The sequence below is a fragment of the Quercus suber genome, unplaced genomic scaffold, assembly GCF_002906115.3.
Source record: "Quercus suber isolate HL8 unplaced genomic scaffold, Cork oak 2.0 scaffold_168, whole genome shotgun sequence".
Classification (NCBI taxonomy): domain Eukaryota; kingdom Viridiplantae; phylum Streptophyta; class Magnoliopsida; order Fagales; family Fagaceae; genus Quercus; species Quercus suber.
The window spans coordinates 1,230,131-1,256,258 of NW_027069628.1; the positions used below are offsets into that span (position 1 = coordinate 1,230,131).

The 26,128-nt window shown below is 34.7% G+C and overlaps 1 protein-coding gene across 1 annotated transcript; it reads left to right on the forward strand.

Annotated features, from left to right (window-relative positions):
- Positions 1 to 18,982: 18,982 nt before the first annotated feature.
- LOC136069414 (uncharacterized) lies at positions 18,983 to 19,663 on the forward strand. The gene has a single exon (XM_065777919.1). The coding sequence runs from the start codon at positions 18,983 to 18,985 to the stop codon at positions 19,661 to 19,663; it is 681 nt and encodes a 226-aa protein (XP_065633991.1).
- The last annotated feature ends 6,465 nt before the right edge of the window (positions 19,664 to 26,128 follow it).

Below are 26,128 nucleotides of genomic sequence, written 5' to 3' on the forward strand. Positions count from 1 at the left end.
GTCCTGTAGTGCGACAGTTAGCGCGACCCTTCAGCTTCCCTGTGTGCATCTCACGTGCCTGCATTTGGCGGCTTGTAGCCGCGAGCCACCCACGAGTCCTAGCCGCGAAACTTTGCTTCTTTGCACATACTTGAGCTTTTCTTCATATCTTCTCACATATTACCCTTAAAGTAATCCCACCTAAATACAGGGTTACTAAGTGCTAAATTAGAAGCAAATTGGCACGGAATAAAACCAACAAGATGGTTGATAAATTTCAACCTTACATACTCGACTAGTGATAGAGGGAGATAATTCCAAGGTTATGCAAGCAATTTCTTTGAATGCGGCTAACTATTCCTTTCTTGGCAATGTGGTGGATGATATTCACCATTTGATGTCGAGATTACAGTGGGCTTCAACTAGTAAGATTAGGAGGGGAGGCAATAAGGTAGCACATGTTTTAGCTCAACATGCTAGGCACTTAGAATATGAGTTGTATTGGTTGGAGGATTCTCCCCCACCAGCTTTGGAAGCCTTGTATCAGGATTTGATTTTTTTTATGATTGAATGAATGACGTTCCTTTCTCAAAAAAAAAAAAAATAATAATAATAATAGTAATAATAAATAAATAAATTTAATGAGCCCTTGCATGTATGTTACTAGTATGGGATACTTTCTATAATTGAGATTGACCTGCACTTGTTAATTGAGCACTTATTATTTGGGGCTCCATAAATCATGTCCATAATTCAAAATGAAACTTAATTAGATGAAAATTTGACTAAATTAGATATGTCACACATGAAGGACGTGACTAAAAAGGAAATTTAACTTTTTAAATGACAAATTTGACTTAGGGTCTGTTTGGATATTGCTTATTTTGCTGAAAACTGAAAACTAAAAATAATAAAAAACTAAAAATAAAAAATTTGTCTTTGGGTCTGTTTGGATATCGCTTATTTTACTGTTCACTCTTTTTTTTACTGTTCATATACCTTAGTGCACTGTTCATGTCTCATGAATAGTGCACCAGACGCTGGTCTTTAGAAAAGAAAAAAAGAAAGAGAAAAGAAAGAAACATAGGCACAGACGTGGGAAGTGCATTTTGCGCTTCCCAAACTCACACTTAGGTAAATTTCAATTTCAGTTAAAAAAATAAATAAATAAAGAATTAGCGTATACAACTACATTCCTGTTGATAAGTTTAAATTCTTAAAATATATTTACATTGCTTGGTTTTCTCATTAACGAATGAATTTATGTTTGACTTGCATGTTGGCATCTAGTTTAGCAAAATTTGTCATGGGTGACCAATTTCAAAATGGGACTCAAATTTGGAAATCAAGGTTTCAAGAGATTGTAATTATATATGGTTGGCAAAGAATTATCTTTATTTATTTATTTTTTTGAGCAGGTGGGTTGAGCATGCTGGGTCCATGCTCAGTCCTAGTTGTCATCCAACGTATATAGAGAAATTTTTATTGTATTTTTTCAAATTACAAAGTCTGACTTTAGAAGAGAAAAATAAAATATAGTAATTATATAAAAATATTACAACAATTCCCCACTTATTTCCATAATAATGCAGGTACATAAATTTCTGGGTTAACATAAAATATTATGCATAATGAGAGTGCCAACAGCTTTAATCCTCACTCAATAGTGAATAATGTCTTAAACTATGACCTTTTATGTGGAAACAAGACATTGCATCACACATAATATCCCATTACTTTGCCACATGATTTTATGCTAGCACATTATGGCCTTGTGCTTGATCCTAGCTTTCAAGAACAATTTTGCGAATTAGCCCTATTCTCATAGGAAGCGTTCTCACTTTCGTGCTCATTTAGGTGTGTCTATTAGGACGTTCTCGTAACTCTAACATTCCACTTATAAGAGATATAAACCACATTAAGATTTTTTGATAGAAAAATCATCCTATATAACATTACAAGATACATGCACTAACACTATAGGGAGGGATATGAGTACTAATACTCAATACTAAATTAGTGCATGTTATTCAAACTTCTCTATGATTCGTTCTTCCCTTTGAACTTAGTTCTTGCTCTCTCCAATCTCTAGGTAGGGTATCCTCATAGATAATTTATTATTCTTTAGTCTTAGTCTCCTTCCCCTCGATATTCATATCATTTTTTCTTCTCATAAACAACTTGGCAAAAGGTGGAGATTATGTTGGTATTAACAACTGCTGAAAATTTATAATTTTTTTACCCCCATTTTTTTTTTTATTGGCTCACTTTTGTGAATTTAACAAGGACCCTTCATATTTCATGTTCATAATAAACTAGTCGCTAATTCGTGCGATGCATGTAATATTTTTATAAAAATTACACATTTATTTCACTTGAAGGGATGGTGACTTGACTCTCTCTCTCTCTCTCTCTCTCTCTCTCTCTCTCTCTCAATTAATACCACTTGATAATATACTTTGATTCATATATATAATTATTTAAGCATACAATTAGAGAAAGATTATTAATCAAACTCATGAAATTCATCTAAAAATAATGGAATTAAAATATAATATCCACTTCAGCGACACATTCACCCTTTTGAAGCAATGCAAAATTCTCCATATTCTGTATTTACTCAATAGAGGCTCACAAAAATAGGAAGTGACGAATAATATATTCTTGAATTTGAGCCATATAAAAACCTTTGCCTAAAATTCAACAACGATTTCATATCAAAAGGTGCAATATATGCACTCAACAATAATTGCAAAGAAAATTAATCATACAAGAATACATATTTGACATCAAGATCAGTCTCAACTTCTACTTAAAATTGAAACTTACCACAAATCCTAGTGTCAAAATTTTCGAAATCTCATAAAGTAAGATCAATATCCAATTAAACAAACAAATGGATTGTAGAGAACCAAAGTTAAGGTACACAAACTATCCTATAGTTGTATTATGACTATTTGATAATCCTTTAAGATTGTTGAAGAGGCTCCTAATCTTCTATTTAATCAAATATGGGAATGATAGATAAGTTGAACAAAAACTAACTTTTGGGTCATATGTTTGCTTAAGTTTTAATTAAAATTTCAATCTCTCTAATCTAATTCACTTGTAGAAAGTTTTGTAGACCAACTTTGTTAAAAAAAAAAAAAAAAAAAAAAAAAAAACTGATAGAGAACATCATACAAACATATAAGGCAAAGCAAATAGTTGTTTTTATGAATTTAATTAAATAAAACTATATCTCACCAAAGTTCAATTTGTCTCTGGAAAGAAAGAAAATATTCTTTTTAATAAACAAACTTAAGTTGTCATTAAGCCTCTTGGTACCACAACTCTATTTATTTATTTTTTTTTTATATGAATAAAAAAATTTGTCACCTCATTATCTTATGCCACTTTGTTCATCACTTGTTAATATTTGCTTTAGAGTGTGTTTGTTTGGATGTGAAATAGGGTGAATGGAAAACTTTGAAGAGAAAATGGGAAGAAAAACTTTTTTGAAGTGTATTTGGTTGAGTGGAGATGAAGGAAAATAAATAGTATTTTCTCCGGGACTCACCAAAAAGTTTTCTCCCTAAAATGGGGAGAAAATTGGAAGGGAGAAGCTCATGAAATGAGCTTCCAAAAGTACCCCTCACGTTGGACTTCACCTCCAACTTGTAGGGTTTTTTTTTTTTTTTTTTCCTTTGATTTTTCTTTGTCTGCACTAACGTGTCTTTTTTTATTTTGTTTTATTTTTTCAGAAAACAGTTTTGGGTTAACATTATTTAAAAAAAAAAAAAAAACTTTAATGAAGTGTCTATTTATACACAATTTTTTTAAAAAGTATAATGTGTTACTTTTTGTTTTATTTAATAGGAACATAATAAATTTATACAAACTTTATTTCAACCAAACAAATTTTTTTTCATCCCTCCACTTTTCCGCTCTCCCAACCAAATACAAATGAGGAAAACTAAAATCTTTTCTATCATCCAACTTTTCCATCCCTTCTCCATTTTCTATTCTTTCACTTTTCCATCATTCCAACCAAATGAACCCTTAAAGATTGAAAGTAAACTTTAAAGTGCAAGAAGTATCAATTTTCAATGTGGTAAGCTTTGGAACACAATCATTGATTTTAGTGGAAAATATGACAAAATAACGATCTAAAATATTTTAGAAAAATAATAAAAAGAGTTTTTAGTCCTCTTACCTACCAAAGTTTTGAACATGAAATTAACATTCTAGAATGTGCATCACTTTCTTCTACCTTAAAGAATAAGAACCTATGCCAAAAACATGTAAACATAACCTACATAAATAAAAATGTTTAGATCCCACAAGAAGAAGAAGAAGAAGAAAAAAAAAAAAAAAAAAAACCTTCTAGATGCAATTATTGGCTTAAGATATCTCTGAAATTAACCTTTCTTGTTTCAGCAACATGGAAAAAAAAATACTCATAATTTTAATGGGTCAAATAATTTGTTTAAACATTATGACACAACAAATTATGTAACAAAAAGGATTCAAATATGGATCTAAAATATTGTAGAAAAAAAGGAGTTTCTAGTCCTCTTGACTACCAAAGTTTTGAACCATAAATTAACATTCGAATATACAGATTAAACATGATTTGAGAAAATTAGTACATACACAGACATTTGGATGTGCTTGTTTGATCATGCATTAAGTATTTAAAAAAAAAAAAAAGAAGTTAAATATATTACCTCTATTGGGTCCATTTGGATAGCACTTATTGTTGCTGAAAGTTGCTAAAAATTGATTGTTGCTAAAAACACTGTAGAAAAATATTTTAAATGTGTGAATAGTGTTGTGGGACCCACTTTTAATATTAAATATTGCTTGAACAGTGCGTGAACAGTACAGCACAGTACATGCACAGTGAATTTTGTCCCCCAAGTCAAAAAAGCCGGCCAAAAAAAAAAAAAAAAAAAAAGGGGAGGAAGCGTGAAACTGAAAACGTGCCGCAGCTTAACATGCTATCCAAACCCATACATTGTTTCAGAATGAAGCACAAGAATACCCCGTTTGGTTCTATTAATATAGCGGTACACTAAGTGGAAAAGCCATCCCGAAACTGGTATAGGCATAAAACCATCCATATTAGTGTTTTTTTTTTTTTTTTTTTAACCTATGGCGTCTACTCTTAATAATATTTCTTTATTATCAAAACAAGACACCAATCAATTTTTAATGTTGGTGGAGATTAAATTCCAGATCTCTTATTCAATTATCAGAGACTTTACCAACTAAGCGAATTAGAACCTATCATCTATATTAGTTAGATTGACATCTGTAAGGTATAAAGTACTTCTTATATGAATTAATTAGTAGCAATATGAGAAGCATATAGGTTATTAATAACTATCAATAGTTCCCGAAACCATTCTTTGTTCTCCTCCTTTAAATTTGGTTTAGGCATCTCTGCAAACTGTTTGAGGGGGAGAATTAGAAAACACATGCATGCCTCTGATTTGTGTAAAAGGAGATCGTGAGAAACTTAAAATTAGTAGAGATTTATAAGAAATTTAGGAAAATACTTGAGAAGGGTCAGGGAAATTTTTTCAAAAAGGTAGTAAAAAAAAGAAAAAAAAAAGAAAAGAAAAAAATGAAACACAATAAAGAACGTAAATCCAAGAAAAGAGAAAGAACATAAATATAGAGAAAAGCAAGTGTACCTCGAAGAACAATAACAAAGCCACCACATTGGCAAACAAAAGAAATCAATGGTGAAATTTGAGGCTGTTGTGTCAAGCTCAATTAATCTTGTGATCCATGCAAATGGGCGCAGTTCGATTTTATGGGTCGTTGGAGATAGAGACTAGAGTGAGAGAGAAGGTCACAATTGAAGAGCAAAGTTTTATTCATGTGGTTCATAGGCTTTTGAAAGATGAAATTGTGTATTCGGGGAAGTATAACGTGCAAAATAATTGTTAATTTTTTTTTTTGACGTGAAAATAATTGTTAAATTGAGGACTTTGGTTACCGTTAAGTGAAGGACTTGGCTCCCGAGTCTTTCTACGTATATTGTTTTTTTATTACTTATTTATCTATATATATATATAAAGAAAATTTTGAAGGTAAGTTATTGCGTCTTTAACTTCCAAAAATACCCATAATTTAATAAACTTTTTTTTTTAAACCATAATTTAATAAACTTAATCCTAATCCTAAAACATAAGAAACAGGATTTTATTTATTTATTTATTTTTAAATAAAAGAAAGAAACAAGGTTAAAATCATAAATAGACAAATATTAAAAAAAAAAAACCTATAGGGTAAAAACTCCCCACTAGATTAATAATCCATGTTGTTAACAAAACATTTCTCAAAAAACAAATGTTCCTTATAAAAAAAAAATGAAAAAAAAAAAAAAAAAACTACCCACATCACATGAAAAATAAAATATAAAAGGATATAAAAAGCCCCACAGAAACCAATTGCAACTTCCTAAAAAAAAAAAAAAAAACCTTTCCATTTCATTTGTTCTTCTCTTCCCCTTCCCAATGTTGTGGAACGTATATGAAAAAATTCTAATAACATTAAATCCCTCAAACTGCAAACCCACAATATTTCTTCAATATTTTTTATTCTTTCATCCTATATCTAATTGACACTATCTTTTTTTGTACTCTCTTTTTAATATACTAAATTCTTCTCAATGGTTAGGTGTTTTTTTTGTCAAATTTGGTAAACCTATGAACAAAATTTATACACTGCTTTCTCAATTGAATTATATTGTGTATTGTACTTTATCAACTACATATATTGTGCTTTTCAAAAAAAAAAAAAAAAAAAAAAAAACTACATATATTGTGAATTGGTAACTCTATGACTTTCTGTGATGAATAAATTATATGAAAGGTGTTATAAAAATTTGGTTATATATGAAAAATTACGACATTGAACCCAAAAGAAGAGCCTTATTGAACATGCATGTGATGAGGCTAGTATATCCTATTCACTTACTACAATAAATATGTAAAATTGTATTCCATTTTAAAATTTCTTTAACTCATGTTTCTTACCCACTTACTTTTTCAGTGTCAAAAAAACAAAGAAACTCTTATCAGTTATCATGTACGTGTTATTCTCAAAACTTCTCATCAATCATTTGCTATAAAAATTATGAGAAAAAAATTGTAATAATTTTTAACATTACCACCACAAACTTCTAACAAAGAGAAAGAAGGTACTCTATGAAAAGAAAGTGGTAGATTATATCAAAAAAAGAAAAGAAAAAAGTAATGAGATCTAAGAGATTTTGTGGGTGGCTGCCTCAAATTTTATGATTATTTTACTGTGTGAGTTTCAAGACTTGTGGATTTTTTTTGTTGACATCTTATTTTTTTGTTGGGTTTGTTTTTTCTTTCTATTTTACAATATTTATGTAATAAAAATTCATCTTCAAAGTCTTCAGGCTTTCTTTTCTAGGGAATTTTTAAATATTTTTTAAACATATTTTTGCAGTTTACTTATTTGTGTATTCATTTTGTATATATGTGATTATTTTATAGGTTGAAAATTATTAATCTATTAAAAAAAAAAAAAAAAGAGCCGCTAAGCATACACGTGAGTGTGTACTTAGAGGCTAGTATTATATATAGCCTAGTCACGCGGACTCACGCAATGTGTGTGGATGTATAACTATTTTGTAATGAGGTATAATATTTAATTTGTTCTCTAAAATTTATTGAAGATAATGTGTTCTCTCTAAAAATTGAACTATTTCTAAAAATTATTTTTCCATCTCTTTATCTCTACAAATATATGATTCTATTATTTTGGTTTTTTTCTTTTTTTTTTTTGGGTGAAACTTTGGTATGTTTAATTGATATTATTCTTTTTGGAAGTGGTCCTTCAAACTTTTGGTATATTTAATTATGTTTTCCTTTTCTTTTTTAAGTTTCAACTTAAAAATTAAGTTTCTCATTCTCTTAAGGAGATTATCATGATAATCAAATCTAATCATAAATTTAGAATTAATATTGCTCAAATAATTAAAAGATGCATTCAAAGACAAAGACTTGTAGATTGTATTTTGATATAAACTCAAACTATCACTTCTAAAATATCTAAAAAATAACTAAAAAATGTCTAGTTATAAACACCAAGTATCCAAACCATACTACATAATAAAATAACATTATATCATTATATACTATAAAATTTCATAATATAACTATAAAATCTATCAAATAAAGAGAAGAAAAGAAAAAAGAACAAGTTAAAACACAACAAAATCACAACAACCTAAAGTAGAGTTCAACACAAAAATTCATCAACCTAAAGCAAAGATGCAATAAAGAATTAAACCTCTACGGAGAGAGAGAGAGAGAGAGAGAGAGAGAGAGAGAGAGAGAGAGAGAGAGATTTACCTTTTTCTGTGAGTAAATATGGATCGAATGAAAAAGAATATAACAAATTTTTATTATAAATAAAATAGGAAGTAAAAGAGTCAAAATAAAAGAAAGATAAAGGAATGAAAGAATTGTGAAGTTAAGATATAGACTATAGAGTAGTGGAGAGATTAAAAATGTAAAAATGAGGGAGAAATATTGGAGGAGTATAATTATAAGGTGAGAGATAATGTTAGAAATAAATAGATGCTGTGGCCGCTAATGTGGCGCAGTAAAAGCGTACTACCAATAAGTATAACATTTCAACTTTTAAATATATATATATATATAAATTATCTACCATCTAAAAACAGCACATATAGCTAATAAAATAAATAAAACTATAAAATCACTCTCCCAAAAAAAAAAAAAAAAAAAACCTTTATTCCACTTAACCTTATCTACTAGCTTAGCTTAAAATACTAGTTCCTCCCACTCTTTTCATATTGAAAAGGCTAGACTCTTGCCTCTAGTAGGTAAGATATGCAATTTTTCTTCCTTGATTTTTCCTCTGGAAAATGGGAAAAAAAATGTTGACCATCTTCAGATGGTTATCCCATAGGTAGCAGACAATCTTCATCACCAAAAAAAATAAATAAATAAATAAAAATTAAGGATGATTGGCACGACGCTGATCTTCTTTTTCCTTGTTACGATATCCGTAGTAGTTACCCTGATTTCCTATTTATCTGTATGCTTATTGTGTATTGGTTTTACACGATCCCCAACCACAATCACCAGGGACCAAGGCTTAAACAACATGGAACGAGGTCTTGATAAAGCCATTGTCGATAGCTATCCGAAACTCCTCTACTCACAGGCCAAGCTCCAGAAGGGTGATTCAATTGCTTTTTGCTGTTCAATATGCTTGGCTGACTACATAGACACTGACAGGTTGAGGATGCTACCTGATTGTGCTCATGTCTTTCATGTCAAGTGTGTCGACCCCTGGTTACGAATGCACCCTTCATGTCCCATCTGTCGAAAATCACTGCTCCCAACTCCTCTTGCTGTGGGAACTACCCCTTTGACGGCTCGACAAGATTGATGACATGAACAAGGGTATGGATTTGAAATTCCATCCACTTTTTTTTTTTTTTTTTTTTAACACACAAACATACAACAACACACCAACTCCAAAACTGTTAGCAGATGTTTAGGTAAACACTACAAAATTTTGTACGGATTCACGAGGTATGTGTTGACCATTCTGTAATGGATTTCTTCTCTATTCTTGCAGCTGAGAAACTACAAACTTTGATTCACCCAACAATAATGCATTGGATGACTCTTTTGGCATTTCCAATATCAATAAGTTGAATGTGTGAGTCATCCCTGGATTCAATAGTGTACTTGGCGAATTTGAAAGTTTCCAAAGCAGAAAGAAAAAGGAAAAAAATAAATAAAATTGCCAAGTCATTTTCGAGGTAATTCCTAGTCTTTGGGTGATTCTGTGCTTAATTTTTCCCCTATTTCCGGCTAACAAAAGGTCCTATTCCAGACATAACATTTATCAGTCTTTGGACTACTGTAAGCTTTGAGCATAATATGTTTTCGATCGAGTTTTGTTTTTGTTTTTGTATTCTTGAACAACTCTAGAGAAAAAGGGAAAAAAAGAACAAGTCATTATGATATAATAACGCGCTTCCTAACCTATTTTTTGTTATTTTTAGGTTTGATTAACTCTAAGAGTTCATTTGATTGGAATGATTTAAGGAATGATAGAAAAAATGAGAGAGAGAATAGGGGAGAAAATAAAATTTTGTATTGTTTGGTTGGGAGGGAAAATAGGAGGAGTTTCGGTGGGGCTAAAGCATTTTCTCCCAAGGTCCACTAAAACCAATCGGTCCAATTTGGAGAGAAAATAGGATAGAAAAGATGGCTTCAATCCAATGACAATTTTGCCTCATTTTAACGTAGAATTCCTAGCTGCTTCTTCTTCCAGTTTTTTATTTTTATTTTTTGGGGTCCAGCTGTTGCTCCTATTTATAACTAACTTTACCATTTTTATCATTATTTTTTTAACAATACCATCGTTCAGGACCCTAGCTTCCACAATTCATTTGAGATTTTTTTTTCTTTATTTTTTAATATTTTTATTTTAACCAATTTAATTAATCTCATTTTTTATATATTAAAATAAATAGAGAGAAATAAGTTTAAATAAAGTAATAATTTTATTGTTCTCACTTTTATAATGTGTCAATTGGAGCATTTTAATATTAATAAATTAAAATGGATTTATATGGCAGCATAAATGTTAAGATGTGGGAGTTAATATGGAAGATAAGAAGTTAGTGGAATGTTTAATTCCATATTGAAAAGGAGAAAAACTATTTTATTCCTTTTAATTGCGGTGATTAATAGACTGATATGTATTGTATCAATTTGTGGGCTAAATGGTGTTGTGTATTTTTTATCTTCAAATTAATAATATTCAAAAGTATTATTCAGTTTATCTTTGTGTTATTTCCATTATTATTGTTTTTGCACTAACAGTATCCAATTATTTCTTATATACTATGTAGTTAGGGCATACGAGTAAATTCATGCAAATTACCTTTTCCATTCTCTCACTTTTCTCTTTAAGCAAACAAATGTGTTTTCTATCCCTCTACTTTTCTACCACCTCCAACGAAATGAAGCCTAAGAGTACGTTTAGTTGGAGGAATGAAAAAGTGAGAGGATAGATAACGGAGAGGGGATAGAAAAGTACAAGAATAGAAGAAATTTTAGTTTCCTTCATAGTTTTTGGTTTATGTGTAAAAGAGTGGAGAAGTGAAAAACTCTTTTGTTATGATAGAAAATATTGTTTATAGAAATTTACTCTCATACTCCTGTTGCATAATTTTTTTTTTTTATATAAATAACCAGCGGCGGCTCTAGAAATTTTGTTTGGGGAGGTCATTAAAAAATTTTAATAAAAAAAGAACTTGAATATATCAAGTTACTAACCAAAAAAAAAAAAAAAAAATTAATACCTGTATTTTTACAATTTCCTTCTACAAATATTCAAATTTTGAATTGTTATATGAATACAAATACTTGCAGATTTAAAGGTTGATCACTCCAGGTCAGCTATGCTGTTTTGTGACAATCAAGCTGCACTTCATATAGCTGCTAACCCAGTTTTTCATGAGAGGACCAAGCACATTGAAGTAGACTGCCACCTAGTAAGAGATAAGATTTTAGAGGGAATGATCAAGACATTTCATGTATCAACAAATGCACAAGTGGCTGATATTTTTACTAAAGCTTTAGGCTATGTTTCCTTTCCTGAGCATGTTGAGACTTCTGTCATTCCTTTACCTGATCCTCTCCCTTCTGTCTGCACTAAACCTAGTTCAGGGTTGCCATATGCTATCTCAGATTGCTTGGATTATTCTCATCTTGGTCCCAGATTTCATTCTTTTGTCATGGCAGTGACTGCAACTCCTTCAGAACCTGTTTTTTTTCATCAAGCAGTCAAATTCCCTGTGTGGAGGACTGCCATGGACAGAGAAATTGAAGCTTTGGAAGTCAATGATACCTGGACTTTAACTCATTTGCCACCCGGAAAAACTCCTATAGGTTGCAAATGGGTCTATAGGATCAAATATCATCCTGATGGTACCATTGAGAGATATAAGGCTCGTTTAGTTGCCAAGGGATTTACACAAAAACTTGGCTTAGATTATTCAGAAACCTTTTCTCCTGTGGCAAAATCTGTCTCTGTCAGAATAGTTCTCTCTTTGGCTGCTGTGAAAGGTTGGTCCCTCCATCAGATGGATGTCAACAACGCCTTCTTGCATGGTGACTTGGTTGAAGATGTTTATATGAGTTTGCCACCTGGCTTTCACAGCAAGGGGGAGTCGAATTTGGTATGTAAGTTGAACAAGAGTCTTTATGGTCTCAAGCAAGCTTCAAGACAATGGTTTGAAAAATTTTCAAACACTATTATGCAGATGGGGTTTGTGCAATCTAAGTCAGACTACTCTTTGTTCACTCATTCTCAAGGAACCTCTTTTACAGTGTTATTGGTTTATGTGGATGATATACTACTTACTGGAAACAACCTTGATTGTGTTAACAGTTTGAAGAAGTTGCTTGATCACAAGTTTGGCTTGAAAGACCTTGGTTCACTAAGATATTTCTTAGGACTTGAGGTAGCCAGAACTGAAGAAGGTATCAGTTTAAACCAAAGAAAATATGCCCTTGAAATTTTAAAGGACACTGGATTCCTTGGTTCTAAGCCTGTGAAGTTTCCTATGGAACAAAATTTAAGATTGTCTAAGTATGAAGGCAAGGCTCTTGCAGATCCGGGTCAGTACAGGAGATTGATAGGGAGGCTACTGTATTTAACCTTAACAAGACCTGACATTACCTATGCTGTACATAGGTTAAGTCAGTTTGTCTCACAACCAAAAGAACCTCATTTGCTAGCAGCTCACAGAGTTTTACAGTATATAAAAGGGTCACCAGGGAGAGGGATTTTCTTTTCTAGCAAAACTGATTTGCACATTAAAGCTTTCTGTGATGCAGATTGGGCTGGATGCCCTGATACAAGACGATCTCTGACTGGCTATGCTGTGTATCTAGGTGATTCATTAGTTTCATGGAGATCAAAGAAACAAGGGGTGGTTTCTAGATCCTCAGCAGAAGCCGAGTATAGAGCAATGGCTGGGGTAGCTTGTGAAATAACTTGGATTTTACAAATACTTGCAGATTTAAAGGTTGATCACTCCAGGTCAGCTATGCTGTTTTGTGACAATCAAGCTGCACTTCATATAGCTGCTAACCCAGTTTTTCATGAGAGGACCAAGCACATTGAAGTAGACTGCCACCTAGTAAGAGATAAGATTTTAGAGGGAATGATCAAGAAACAAAAATGTCAATAGACGTTGTTTGGGAACTGAGAAAAAAAATTATCTGAGAAAAGAAATACGCTCTGATACCATATTAGAAAAGAGAGTTCTGAAGAATTAGAAACTTCTCATTGAAAGAAAATCTTGTAAAATGAAAAACTAACTAATACATAATAATCAATTCTGTTTATATACATTGAGAAAACAGGGACTGCACTTTCTTCCCAATTCTGAATAACCGTTTGACAGCTGCATAACCGTTTGACAGCTGTAATGCACCTACTTCATTCTGGCACGTGATGTGGCATGGGTTGCAACCAACTCTTCTTCTGTCGTTTGCTTCTCTGCTGCAGTTTTCTTCTTGCCGTTTAGTTTAGTCTGTCGTTTAGGCTCTATTTTTCCTTCAACATTGTCTGGCTCTGTTTTTCCTTCAACAGTTTTCTAAGGAAGCATGGGTGCAAATTCGGGTTCAAGTGCAAGTGCAGGTGCGGGTGCGGCGACACAACCATTTTTGAAAAAGTCTGACACAGGTGCGGTGACCAGATTGCTGCACCCGTGCTTCCCATATTCATCCACATATGATTAAGAATTTTGCTAGAAAGTCAACTAATGGGAGTTTATCTTATCCCTCGCTTATCACTAAACTTCTTTATGAGCTTCATGTTCCTTTCCATATATATAGTTTTGGTCCTCACCCATTCCTTTTGCCATTGATGCTTGTACCTTGCATCTCAGTTCTGGCCATTTGCATTAGCCACACTGGGATGCCCCCTCAAGGCGATACAAATGATGAGATGCTTATAAGGCATGTGAAGAAGTACAAAGTCAGGGTACTCAGGCACAAGTCCAGCCATTGAAGGCTGGCCTTCTCCAATAGCTAATGCAGAGCATGCTTCACATTGAAGGGCAAGGAGGTGGCTTAGAGCCCTAGGCATTAGTATTCCTTCTTCCTCCGTTGTGGTGCTGGGGATTCGGGCTTTGACAACCTCATCTAACCATGAGTCAAATGTAGCTGATTTTTAGGAAAAACACACACCAAGCTTGTAGTCCTTAGTTGATCCATCCTTTTTCTAGGCTATTGTGCATCAATGGTGTTAAGTTCTAAAAGTTTAGAACAATTGACAAACCGTGAATACAAACTTGTCTAAATATAGATCTTAAAATCTATAGGATTTATTAGACAATGCTAAAGGTGTTGCAAGTTAGAATACAAGAAAAAGGAAGTTGTAGGTTTAGGAAGTTCAAAACAGTCTAGGTTCGACTGATTGAGAACAAGGCTCGACCGATTGAGATGCGAATTCTGCAGATTTTAATTTCGACCCATTACTCATTAAGCCTATCAAGTGATTAGGGTTTCAGATCTATTTCACATAGTATATAAAGAAAACCCTAAGGCACGTTTTGTAGAGACTTTGGAGGTGCTCTTGTGAGATCTAAATTGTATTATGCCTTTCTCTTTCAAAGTCACTACCAGAAATCATTCTCATATTATTAGATTTGATAGATCTGAAGTTGATGATTTAAACCTTCATGGGTGGTCTTGAAGTCACAAATTGGAGGGTTTGTGTTGCTAAACTTTTGAGTGGGCTATCAAAGTCACAAACATGAGAGTTTGTGGTTTTTAAATCCAAGAAAGAAGGAGTCTATAGATTCGGAGCTTGCATATAGTCGTGTCAGTAAGTTACAACTGGAGGTAGCAATAGATTTAGGGTTAAATCTTTTGTAAAAACTTTCTCTTATAGTGGATTTGTTTTACCATGAAGATAACTAGGTCAAATTCTCCACAAATTTTTACCTTGAGACTGTTCGTTTCATTGGTTTTCCAAGGTGATCATATCGGTGTGTTCTTTATTTTTCTGCTATTGTACATGATATGATCTCTCTTTGTTTAACATAAATTTCATAATTAACCTAAGTAATTACTTGGCCAATATATTAAGTTAAACAATTTGCTTTAAGGGGTCTAAAAAAAACAAACAAATGGATAGCAATCACGTGGTCACAATCATAGTTATATCTCTTATTCTTCCAGAACATATCCCCTGCTTTCCTATTTCTTGTGCCATGAACCTAGGGATGTAGCTAGCCTTGGACTACCAGGGGAGGGGGGGGGGGGGGGGCCCCTCTAATTTTTTTTTTTTTTTTTAATATATATGTGTGTGTGTACACTAATTTTAGCAATTTTTTCTATAAAATTACGTTTTTTTTTTCACAATATCATTGATTCTTTTAAGAGTAATACTATATTCACAAACTTTTTTACAACATTTTTAAAAACCGTTTTTGTAGCAAATTCTTATTGGTTCGCACATGGACCCACCATTTATTACATCAATAATTTATAAAAAGTTTGTAGTGCTAGTATTTTCCTCATTTTAGTGACTATAAAAAAATTTGTGGATTTAAAATCTAAAACAAAATATACAAGCCCAAAAAAATAGCTCAACAACAAAAGTTACCAATAGTAAAAATTAAAAAAAAAATTAAGCACAATTAATCAATTTTATTTTTATTTTTAAAAAAAACCATGTCATTTAAAAAATCCTAAACAAAAATAATTTTGTTCTTACTAATACAAAAAAAAAAAAAAAAAATCTCAGCAGCTAAGTAGTAGTAGAGTCAAAAGTTGAAACAACTGCACACAACCAACAATAAAGCCCTCTTTAACTCAAAACTCTGGCTCATGAACCCTAACTCATAAGTCTCCATTACCTCATACTTTGGTTGCGATGATTTTACTAACACCGTTGTGGTGTAAATTTCTTTATATCCAAAAGAGAGTAACAAATCCCTAACTCAGAAGCCATCCATGTGGAGTTGGCCTTCAAAGTCTTATAACAAATCCCTCAAAATGCTAAAATTAATGGATTTATTACATTGATTCATAATTGTCAAAATGTGAATTATATCGTGAATTGATTTTTCATTTTTTGGTATCGTGTATTGTATCGTATCATGTATTGTAAGATATACAAACACTTATACATATATAAAGGGTATATTCATTATAAATTTTAAATATGTTCAACTAATGGCTAATTTAGTCATCACTTATGTAGTAATATTTAACAAACTAAGTAAATAAATCAAACTAAATTGTGTTTATAACATACACATTTAAATTGCTTAAATTCAAAAGTAATAATATATTACAAATGACCAAAAAAGTAATAATTTATTTTCATCATATTCCCTATTCAACCCCATTAAAGTCAATGTTATCATCACATTAATCATTTTGCAAACTTCTTTTTTTATTAAAATTTTCTTCATCATCATTAACATTTACTATCTTTTCTTGTTTTTTTATTTTGATAATTTTTTTATTTATATATTAAAAAAAAAAAAAAGTCTTTTTGGCATTCTAGTTTCTTGGACTTATAACAATAATGACAAGAATAAAAAAGAATTATATTGTCAGTTAATATCTTATTCATAGTATAGAAAATAAATGTGTAAATATCAAAGTGAAGTGTAAGTGTATATTGTATAGTCAAAATTTTGTAGGAGAAAGAGAGAGGAAAAAAAAATTATAGATATTTTATTAGGCTAAATTAAGTAGTGTAAAGTTGTGATTTACAATTATTTTGTGTTGGCTATAATTCCGTGCCACATTTGATTGTAATTTTGTTCAATCTTATGTATCCTGTATTTTATGTGTGATTTCATTGTATGGATTGTGTGTGAGAGAGAGTGTAAAGACTCAAGACAAATTGAAGATCAAAGAAGTTTTCGTGGGTAGCTTGCGAGAAGACTTCCTGTGAAGTGAAGCCATGTGCTCAGTACATGACTAGAATGCGAAGAGTCATGATAGATGGTGACAGCTAGTTTTCATGCCTATTTCGTGGGTAAAGCCTTCCCACGAGATACCCGTGAAACATTCTATTATGCTATTTTGTCATATCTTATACACTATCTCTTTACCCAAAGTATATATACCATCATTACCCACATATTGTCAGGAGTGTTTTTTCAGAGAGAAAACCCTAGCCATAACTCTCAAGAGTTAGAGATTATCATACCCAAAAATCCTTTACACAATCCATTGTAGTTTTCTTTAACTTCTAACTCTCTATATCCAAATCTTTGAGAGGTTGATAGCCCAAAAATGTACCACACCCATCTTGAGTGTAAAGTGAGGTTTTGGTGCTGCTGGAAAGTATTGGAAGAAGTCAATTTTTTAGTGGATGCAATTGGGCTGAATTGCGTGATTCGGAGAGCTAGAAAAGACAAGACTTCGTCAAGTCAGTTGGTAGTAGGAGCTTGAAGGGCTCAAGTACATAGAGTAGACTAGGCTTGGAGGGTCTTTTGTTATTTGTGTACTCCAGCTCATTCTTTAGTGGATTGATTTACCGCTTAAAGGGCGGAGGAGAGGTTTTTTGTCGAGTTCTTCAGTTTCCTCTTCGACATCGAGATGTTATCTTGTATTTGCATACTTTTTCCCTACTTTTTTAGCTTTCATTTTATTGTTAATATTTGATGAATATGGCTTAGAGTGGTTATATTTTTTTGTTCGCTCGCATTTACTCTATTCTGCACTTAGTTTTAGTTAGAGTAAAATCAACCAAGCTATAATTTTTAATTTAGGGGTCTAAACAACTCTTATGTTTTCACTCAAATTCGAGCTTTCAAGTAACCTAATGATTTTGTATTAAAAACAAGTCTAACAACTTGTTAGATTCAAATAAAAAATACAAATTTTAATAAAAAATCTCATTTTAAAGCATTTGTCTATGTATCATATGATACGTACACTTTTACGATACAATACGATTTACACGATATGCACAATGTATCGTACAATTCATGAGCACTTACGATATGTCAATACAATACGAAATGTTTTACACACAATACTATTCATATCGTACGATACATATCGTACGATACGTATCGTGTATCGTGCGATACTAATTGATAGGATCGACGATCTCTCTTTCACAGACGAGATAACCAAATACATGCGCCAATAAATCCATGACACTGACGAAGGTAGGAAAGCTAATCAATGCAGTCAATGATGACTCAACCGACTACAAAATTAGTTGTACAGACTGTTGGAAACCCATCAAAACCCATATTACTGAACATGAGGCATTACCAATAGAGGCATTAAAATCACAATAACAACCACAACAGCTAGGAGCTGTGGAAATATATATAAAGACCTCATAGCACCAACACAAGATACATAGACACTCCTAAAAATACTCATAGTTATTCTGTTATTCTAAAGGCTTCTTTGTACTAACTTTGGTATCGGAGACGTTGTGGTAGACACCACACTAGTGACCACCTTGAGGGAGCAATCTTTCCATATTTGCAAGGACACTGATGAAGATTCAGCTCCATCTGGACACACTTACAAGGACTAACAATTTTCACTTCATCAGTTTGGCACCATCTGTGGGGACGACATTTTCGTACTTAAGTTTGAAAGTGTAGTTCCCAATTCATTTCTACATTCAGATGGAGTCCAATCAAGATTCTATTGTGTTAGCCATGTAAGTCCAGGCTCTTACGACTAGCGTCGAAGAGCTCACCAGACAAAATCAGGAAATGAGGCTACGGCTTCAATAGGAGGAGAACCGGTCTAGAGCCAATGAAGAGGATGAGGGAAATAGCCATAGGAGAAGAGACCGTTGAGGACTAGCTACCCCGGATGAGCAAAACTCAGATCTTCTTCGGGAGATGAGAAAGGAGATGGACAAGCTGAGGAACGCCATTAAGGGGAAAATAGACTAAAGCCTGGATAGAATGGTCAGGGCAACAGACTCTCCCTTCACCACAACAGTCTTAGAATTCCCTATGCCGTCGAAATTTCAGTTGCCTCAACTTGAGCCATTTGACGGACTTAAGGACCCCAAGGACCACCTTAACACCTTTAAGACGACACTAGGCCTTCAACAGCCTCCTGACGAAATACTGTGTCGTTCATTCCCCACCACTCTCAAAGGAGCTGCAAGGGAATGGTTCACAAAGTTATCAACATTGTCCATCGACAACTTTAAACAGTTAAGCAACAGCTTTCTGCGCCATTTTGTCAGGGGGCAAAGCCCTAAGAGGCCGGTAGACCACTTACTCACCATTAGACATGGGGAGAAAGAAACCCTGAGGCCGTACGTGAAACGTTTTACTCGGGGGACCCTGGAGGTGGACGAAGCTGATGACAAGGTGCAGTTGATGACCTTTAAAACGGGGTTGAAGTCCAAAGAGTTTGTGGTTTCACTCATGAAGAATCCTCTTAAGACAATGGCAAAAATGCTCCTGAAGGTACAGAAGTACATGAATGCAGAAGATGCGTTAGCCACCATAAAGGACATGGAAAAGCTAGGGGACAAAGGAAGGAAGGAGGACGATCGTAGAGGACAAAAAAAGGAGCATTCAGATTGTCGAACTAATGATGGGAATAAAAGGAAAGACAAAAAAAATCCTTGAACGGTAAAATTCACTCCTTTAGTTATGCCTGTTGACAAAATTTTGGCATAGATTAAGGATGAACAGTACCTCAAATGGCCAAGGCCATTACATTCATCCCCCAATGTCTGTGACAAGAAGAAGTACTGCCGGTTCCACAAGGATCACGGCCATTACACTGAGGATTGCAGGGACCTAAAGGAGCAAATAGAGGAGCTTATACAGAAAGAGAAACTATAGAAGTATGTGGAAAAAGGGAAATCTAGCAGATTCTGAGGTGACAACAAGAACTAGCGTGAATTTTCACCTAGTTTCAAGGATCACATGTCCCAGTGCTCACCAAGTGTAATCTGGGAAATAAAGATGATCACAGGTGGCCTATCCACATGGGGGTCATTCAAATCCCTCAAGAAAGCATACCAGAGGAAAATGAACAGTGTCCACAGAATGCCTCCACTTAAGCAAAGATAAACGGACTGGGACATGTATTTCTCAGAAGAAGATGCTAGGGGAGTGAAGCAGCCTCATGACGATCCTTTGGTTATAATGCTTATGATAGAAGGATTTAATACCAGGAGAATCCTCGTAGATAGTGGTAGCTCGGCAGACATTGTCTACATCTCTGCTTTCCACCAGCTGAAGCTAGATCTAAGAAGGCTATGCCCATTTGACTCTCCCCTCATCAGCTTCAGTGGAGACAGGGTGTATCCCCGAGGCATAGTGATGCTAACAGTTGTAGTGGGGACTCACCTGAGGTAGTTAACTCGTTAGTTGGACTTTTTAGTAGTAAATTGCCCTTCATCTTATAATGTGATCATCAGGAGACCCACGCTTAACCGTTGGAAAGCAGCAACGTCTACCTATTGTTTGAAGGTAAAGTTCCTAATAGAGAATGGTGTGGGTGAAGTGAAAGGAGATCAAGTACTGGCCAGGGAATATTACCAGGCCGTGCTAGTTGCCAAAGAAAACCATACATGGATAATCGAGGAGAAGGAAGAAGAGAAAGTGGAAGCCTTAGAGACAGTAGAGTTGGTCCAAGGAGAAACAACAAAGACGACTAGGATAGGGACGACATTGATTCCCGAGATAAGAGCAAGACTTGTCTAGTTCCTTAAAGAGAACCTAGACGTCTTTGCATGGAGTCATGAGGACATGCCAGGCATATCCCCAAGAGTCATCGAACATAAGCTAAATGTGAACCTTGAAAAGAAACCCATCCAGCAGAGACGATGGGTCTTCACTCCAGAATAGAGTCAAGCAATTATAGATGAGGTTAACAAGTTGCTATAAGTAGGTTTTGTTCGAGAAGTTTACTATCCAGAGTGGCTCGCCAATGTTGTCCTAGTGAAGAAAGAGAATGTAAAATGAAGGATGTGCGTGGACTTCACGGACTTAAATAAAGCTTGCCCAAAAGATAGTTTCCTTCTGCCAATGATAGACTAGCTAATGGATTCTATAGCAAGGCATAAACTACTAACATTCATGGATGCCTTTTCAGGATACAACCAAATAAAGATGGCTGAAGAGGACTAGGAGAAAACTGCTTTCATCACGAGACAAGGGCTTTATTGCTATAAGGTAATGCCATTCGGATTGAAAAATGCAGGAGCAACTTACCAGAGGTTAGTGAATAGAATGTTCAGCAAGCAGATCGGGAGAAATATAGAGGTATATGTGGATGACATGCTCATTAAGAGTAAAGAAGAACTTTCCCTTCTAGACAACCTTAAGGAAACATTTACCACACTTAGATAGTACCAGTTGAAGTTGAACCCCGGTAAGTATGCCTTTGGAGTAGCCTCAAGAAAGTTCTTGGGATTCATGGTGTCCTAAAGTGGGATAGAAGCAAACCCAAAGAAAGTGTGAGCCATACTCGGTATGGCATTGCCAAAGACAGTCAAAGAAGTTCAGAAGCTCATAGGAAGGATAGCGACACTCAACAGGTTCGTTCCTAAAGCGACAGACAAATGCTTACCCTTCTTCAAGACATTAAAGTAGGCTTTTGCATGGACTGACAAATGCAAGGAAGCTTTTCAAGAACTTAAGTGTTAACTGAGCAATCCGCCCCTCCTAAGTCTATCCAAGGAAGGAGAAAACCTATATTTATATCTAGCAGTATCAGCCACAGCTATGAGTGCAACCTTGATTTGGGAAGAGGACAAGAAACAACTCCTAGTTTACTACGTCAGCCAAGCTTTTCAAGGTGTAAAAGCCAATTACCCAAGGATTGAACAGATTGCATTTGCATTAGTAATAGCTTCGTGCAAGTTGCGACCTTACTTTCAGGCGAACCCTATCGTGGTAATGACGGACCAACCCATCAAGAAGTCCATGAACAAGCTTGAAGCCACAGGGAGAATGGTCCAATAGGCAATTGAGCTTACCTAGTTTGACATCGAGTACCACCCCAGGATAGCCATTAAGGCACAGGCTCTGGCAGACTTCATCGATGAGTTTACTCTTCCAGGTAAGGATGGCCTCATCGACAAGACAGAGTGGTGGACGATACAGACAGATAGCTTGTTCGGCCAAAAAAGGTGGGGAGTAGGGGTCGTTATAACCACCTCAGATGAAGAAACGGTTAAATACAGAGTTCAACTAAAATTTCTGACCACTAATAATAAAGTTGAGTATGAAGGAATATTGATGGGGCTAAGGGTTAGAAAAGCCCTTGGAGTAAAAAATTTGCTCCTCCAAAGCGATTCTAAGCTGGTAATATGGCAAATAAAGGAGGAGTATGAAGCAAAGGAGGAAAGAATGCAAAAACACCTCAAGCTAACGAAGGATTTGACACAGGAGTTTGATAAGGTGGAGTTCGTGCAGATCCCCAGGAGATAAAACATTGTAGCAGACGAAATTGTAAAGCTAGCATCGTCAGAAGAAGGATCAACGAGCATGGGCTTAGAGATAGAAGTCTAGAAATGCCCTAACATTGAAGAAATCTCTACATTTGCAATCTAAAGTGCAGGCAGCTAGATGAACCCGATCATATCATTCTTCCAAGACGGCCATCTCCCATGTCAAGAAGGCCAGGAAGGTTAGGAAAAGAGCAGTCAAATTCACGATCCTGAATGACACCCTCTAAAAAAGAGGCTTTTCCATGCCTTACCTGAAGTGCGTAGATGAAGAGGAGGCCAAGTATATTCTGGAAGAAATTTTATAGGGGTGTGCGAAGACCATACAGGTCCTAGATCCTTGGTAAGTAAAGTCATCAGAATAGGTTACTTTTGGCTACTATGCAGATAGATGCGACAGAGCTCGTCAAGAAGTGCGACAAGTGCTAGAGGTTTGGGAATGTCCAACGCCTCCCAGTTGAGAGACTAACTACGATAGCCTCTCTTTGGCCATTCGCACAATGGGGAATCGACATCGTCATCCCATTACCCCAAGGTAAAGAACAAGTAAAGTTCCTACTAATCGCTATTAATTAATTCACGAAATGAGTTAAAGCAGAGACGTTAGCAACCATCACCAAAGCGAAAATCTAGAACTTTGTGTGGAAGAACATAATTTGCAGGTTCTGGATTCCACGGACAATCATATCAGATAATGGGTGGCAGTTTGATAGTCAGAGCTTCAGGGATTTTTGCTCGCGTCTAGGGATCAAGAACCAGTTCTCATCACTGAGACATCCACAAGTAAACGGACAGATGGAGGTGACTAATCAGACACTACTCAAAATCATTAAAGCCAAGCTAGATGAAGCTAATGGAGCCTAGCCCGAGGAATTGCCCAATGTCTTATCGGCTTACAGGACTACGACAAGAACCCCAATAGGAGAAACCCCCTTCAGACTCACTTACAGAACTGAGGCAGTAATCTCGGTTGAAGTAGGAATAAGCAGTATTAGACGAGAAATGTTCTATGAGGATAGCAACGATGATCAGCTAAGAGTCAACCTGGATTGCCTAGATGAAGTTTGAGATGGAGTTGCTAACAAGATGATGAAGTATCAGCAGAAGATTGCTGAATACTAAAACAAGAGAGTGAAGCTCAGACGACTTGACATAGGGGACCTCATCCTATGCAAAGTGACCCCAGCGACTAGAGATCCTGCCCAAGGGAAACTCAGCCCGACCTAGGAAGGACCTTACCGAGTCGTCCATTACTCCAAACAAGGCAGTTATCACCTAGAAACCTTGGATGGGCAGAGACTCCCATGACCATGGAACATCGAGCACTTGAAGAAGTACCAGCACTAGATGTAACATGCAATTGTATTAATTTTTGGAAGCAATAAAATAACTATTCAGTCAATGGCTTAATGCGAGTAAACACAGTAGCAAAGAGAGAGAGAGAGAGAGAAAAGATGACAAGATCCCTTAAATGGGTGTAAGTCATAAAAATGGCTAAGTAACAAAATTTCGCTTAGACGAATGTAAGTTACTAACGAAGCCAAAGATGACAAAATCCCTTAGATGGGTGTAAGTCATAAAAATGGCTAAGGAACAAGATTCCGCTTAGACAGATGTAAATTACTGACGAAACCAAAGATGACAAAATCCCTAAAATGGGTGTAAGTCATAAAAATGGCTAAGTAAAAATATTTTTCCTAGACGGATGTAAGTTACTAATGAAGTACAGGTCAATTCTCTGCCTAGACGAGTACAAGTTACAAACGAGCCAGTCCTCCTTCAAAAGGACAGGTCACAACAAAAAATTTAACTAAGTACAATGTACTAATGCAAATGAAGCAACTAAATGGCTGAAGCAAGCAAGGATCATATAGAGACAAGAACACAAACAAGCAAGTAAGCACAGAATTACAAACACAACTGAGAGCCCAAAATCAACAAGCAACTAGAACAGTGTCATCGTTATAATCAAAAGCCCATAAATACAAGGCAAGGTTTTTCTCAAATTAGAATAAAAATATTGTTCTCAAAATAGACTTAAAAGGCCCAAAAACACACTGGGCACTTACAACAAAAAAAAAAAAAAAAAAAAAAAAGTGGGAGGCCTTTGTGACTGCATCATCACCAGCTGGAGGAGGAAGAGCACTCTTGGGGGCATCACCTTCAGAGGCTACAAAGTGGGAGGCCTTGTCCGCAACCATCTCCTTGTCTACCTCTTTGCGGTCAAGGTTTTCCAAATCCACTCCAGAGGGGTGCTTGATGAAGTATCGTCTCAGGAGCTTAAACCCTTTAAAGTATCGGCTAAAGAGCGCAGTATTGTACTCGTCAGTCTGCTGCAAAGCCTCGACGACCTTGGCAGCTATGGTCTTGATCTTCNACCAAAAAAAAAAAAAATATATATATATATATATATATAATATTTTAGCATAGACTTTTCATTTTATTTATAATTAAAAGTTACAAATACTTGAAGAAATAATCCAGCTTAAAAACATGTAAATTAACGGGTAACTTGTGAGCAACTAGTGGTTAAAATAGTAATCAAAACGATGACAGGTGCCCACATCATTGAATACCAAGACCTTTTATGTGATATTTTTGCACTAGCCAAGTTTTTCAATAGAAAATATCTAATCTCTGAACATATTACAATCTCATTTGACGGTTATCTCAGAATCTGAACATCATGTGGTTCTAAAGAATTTGGAATTTTTACTGAATTATTTTACAATCTCATTTGACGGTTATCTCAAAATTTGAATATCATGTGGTTCTAAAGTATTTGGAAAATTTTTTATTTATAAAAGTCCCCCATTTTTCGAACTTGTCTGGGTTCTATATTTTTTTGTACCGTGGTAATGTAATTCAGTAAAATTTCATATTGAAAGATAGACACCCTAGTTGCTGAAGTGACTCCAAAATACCTACCAACCATCATTTACTAACTGTTGAATGTTCAAATAGTGTATAAAACACTATGAACATTTAGACCCCCAAATTACAAAATACCAATTCAAGCTTAATATCAAACAATGTATGTGCGGAAAATGAATATAAGCTTATACCAGAATTGATAAACAATCTAAACCAAATAAAATCACATCCACAGCAGAAATTAAATGGCAAAGATTAAGGGAAGAGAGATGCAAACACAAGGGCAACACAACGATGTGTTATCGAAGAGGAAACCGAAACCCTCGGTGTAAAACCTCTCCGCCGCCCTTCAAGCGGTCAATAATCCACTAAAGAATGAAGTTGGGATACATGAACAGCAGAAAGACCCACCCTCCAAGCCTAATCTAGCTTGTGTACCTAAGCCCTCCAAGCTTCTTGCTCCAACGAGGTTGCATCGAACATTTGTCTTCTTTAGCTTACCGGATTTCGCTATAGCACATAGCATCAACCAATAACCATTGGTCCCTTCCTAACTGCTTCCCAAAGCACCAAATAGCCTCCTCACAGATATGGGTATGGTGAGAAAATGATTTGGGTAAGAACCTTTCAAGGATTTAACAATGGAGAGGATGAGAGTAGAGGAATTTGAAGAGTCTCTATGTAAAGATTATAGATGAATCAATCTTGTTTTTCTCTAGGGCTACTCTTTCAAAATTCTCTTTGGAAGCCCTCGACA

What these genes read in the sequence shown, in the direction of transcription:
- LOC136069414 (XM_065777919.1), top strand. Translation starts at nt 18,983, where the DNA reads ATGGTCAGGGCAACAGACTCTCCCTTCACCACAACAGTCTTAGAATTC.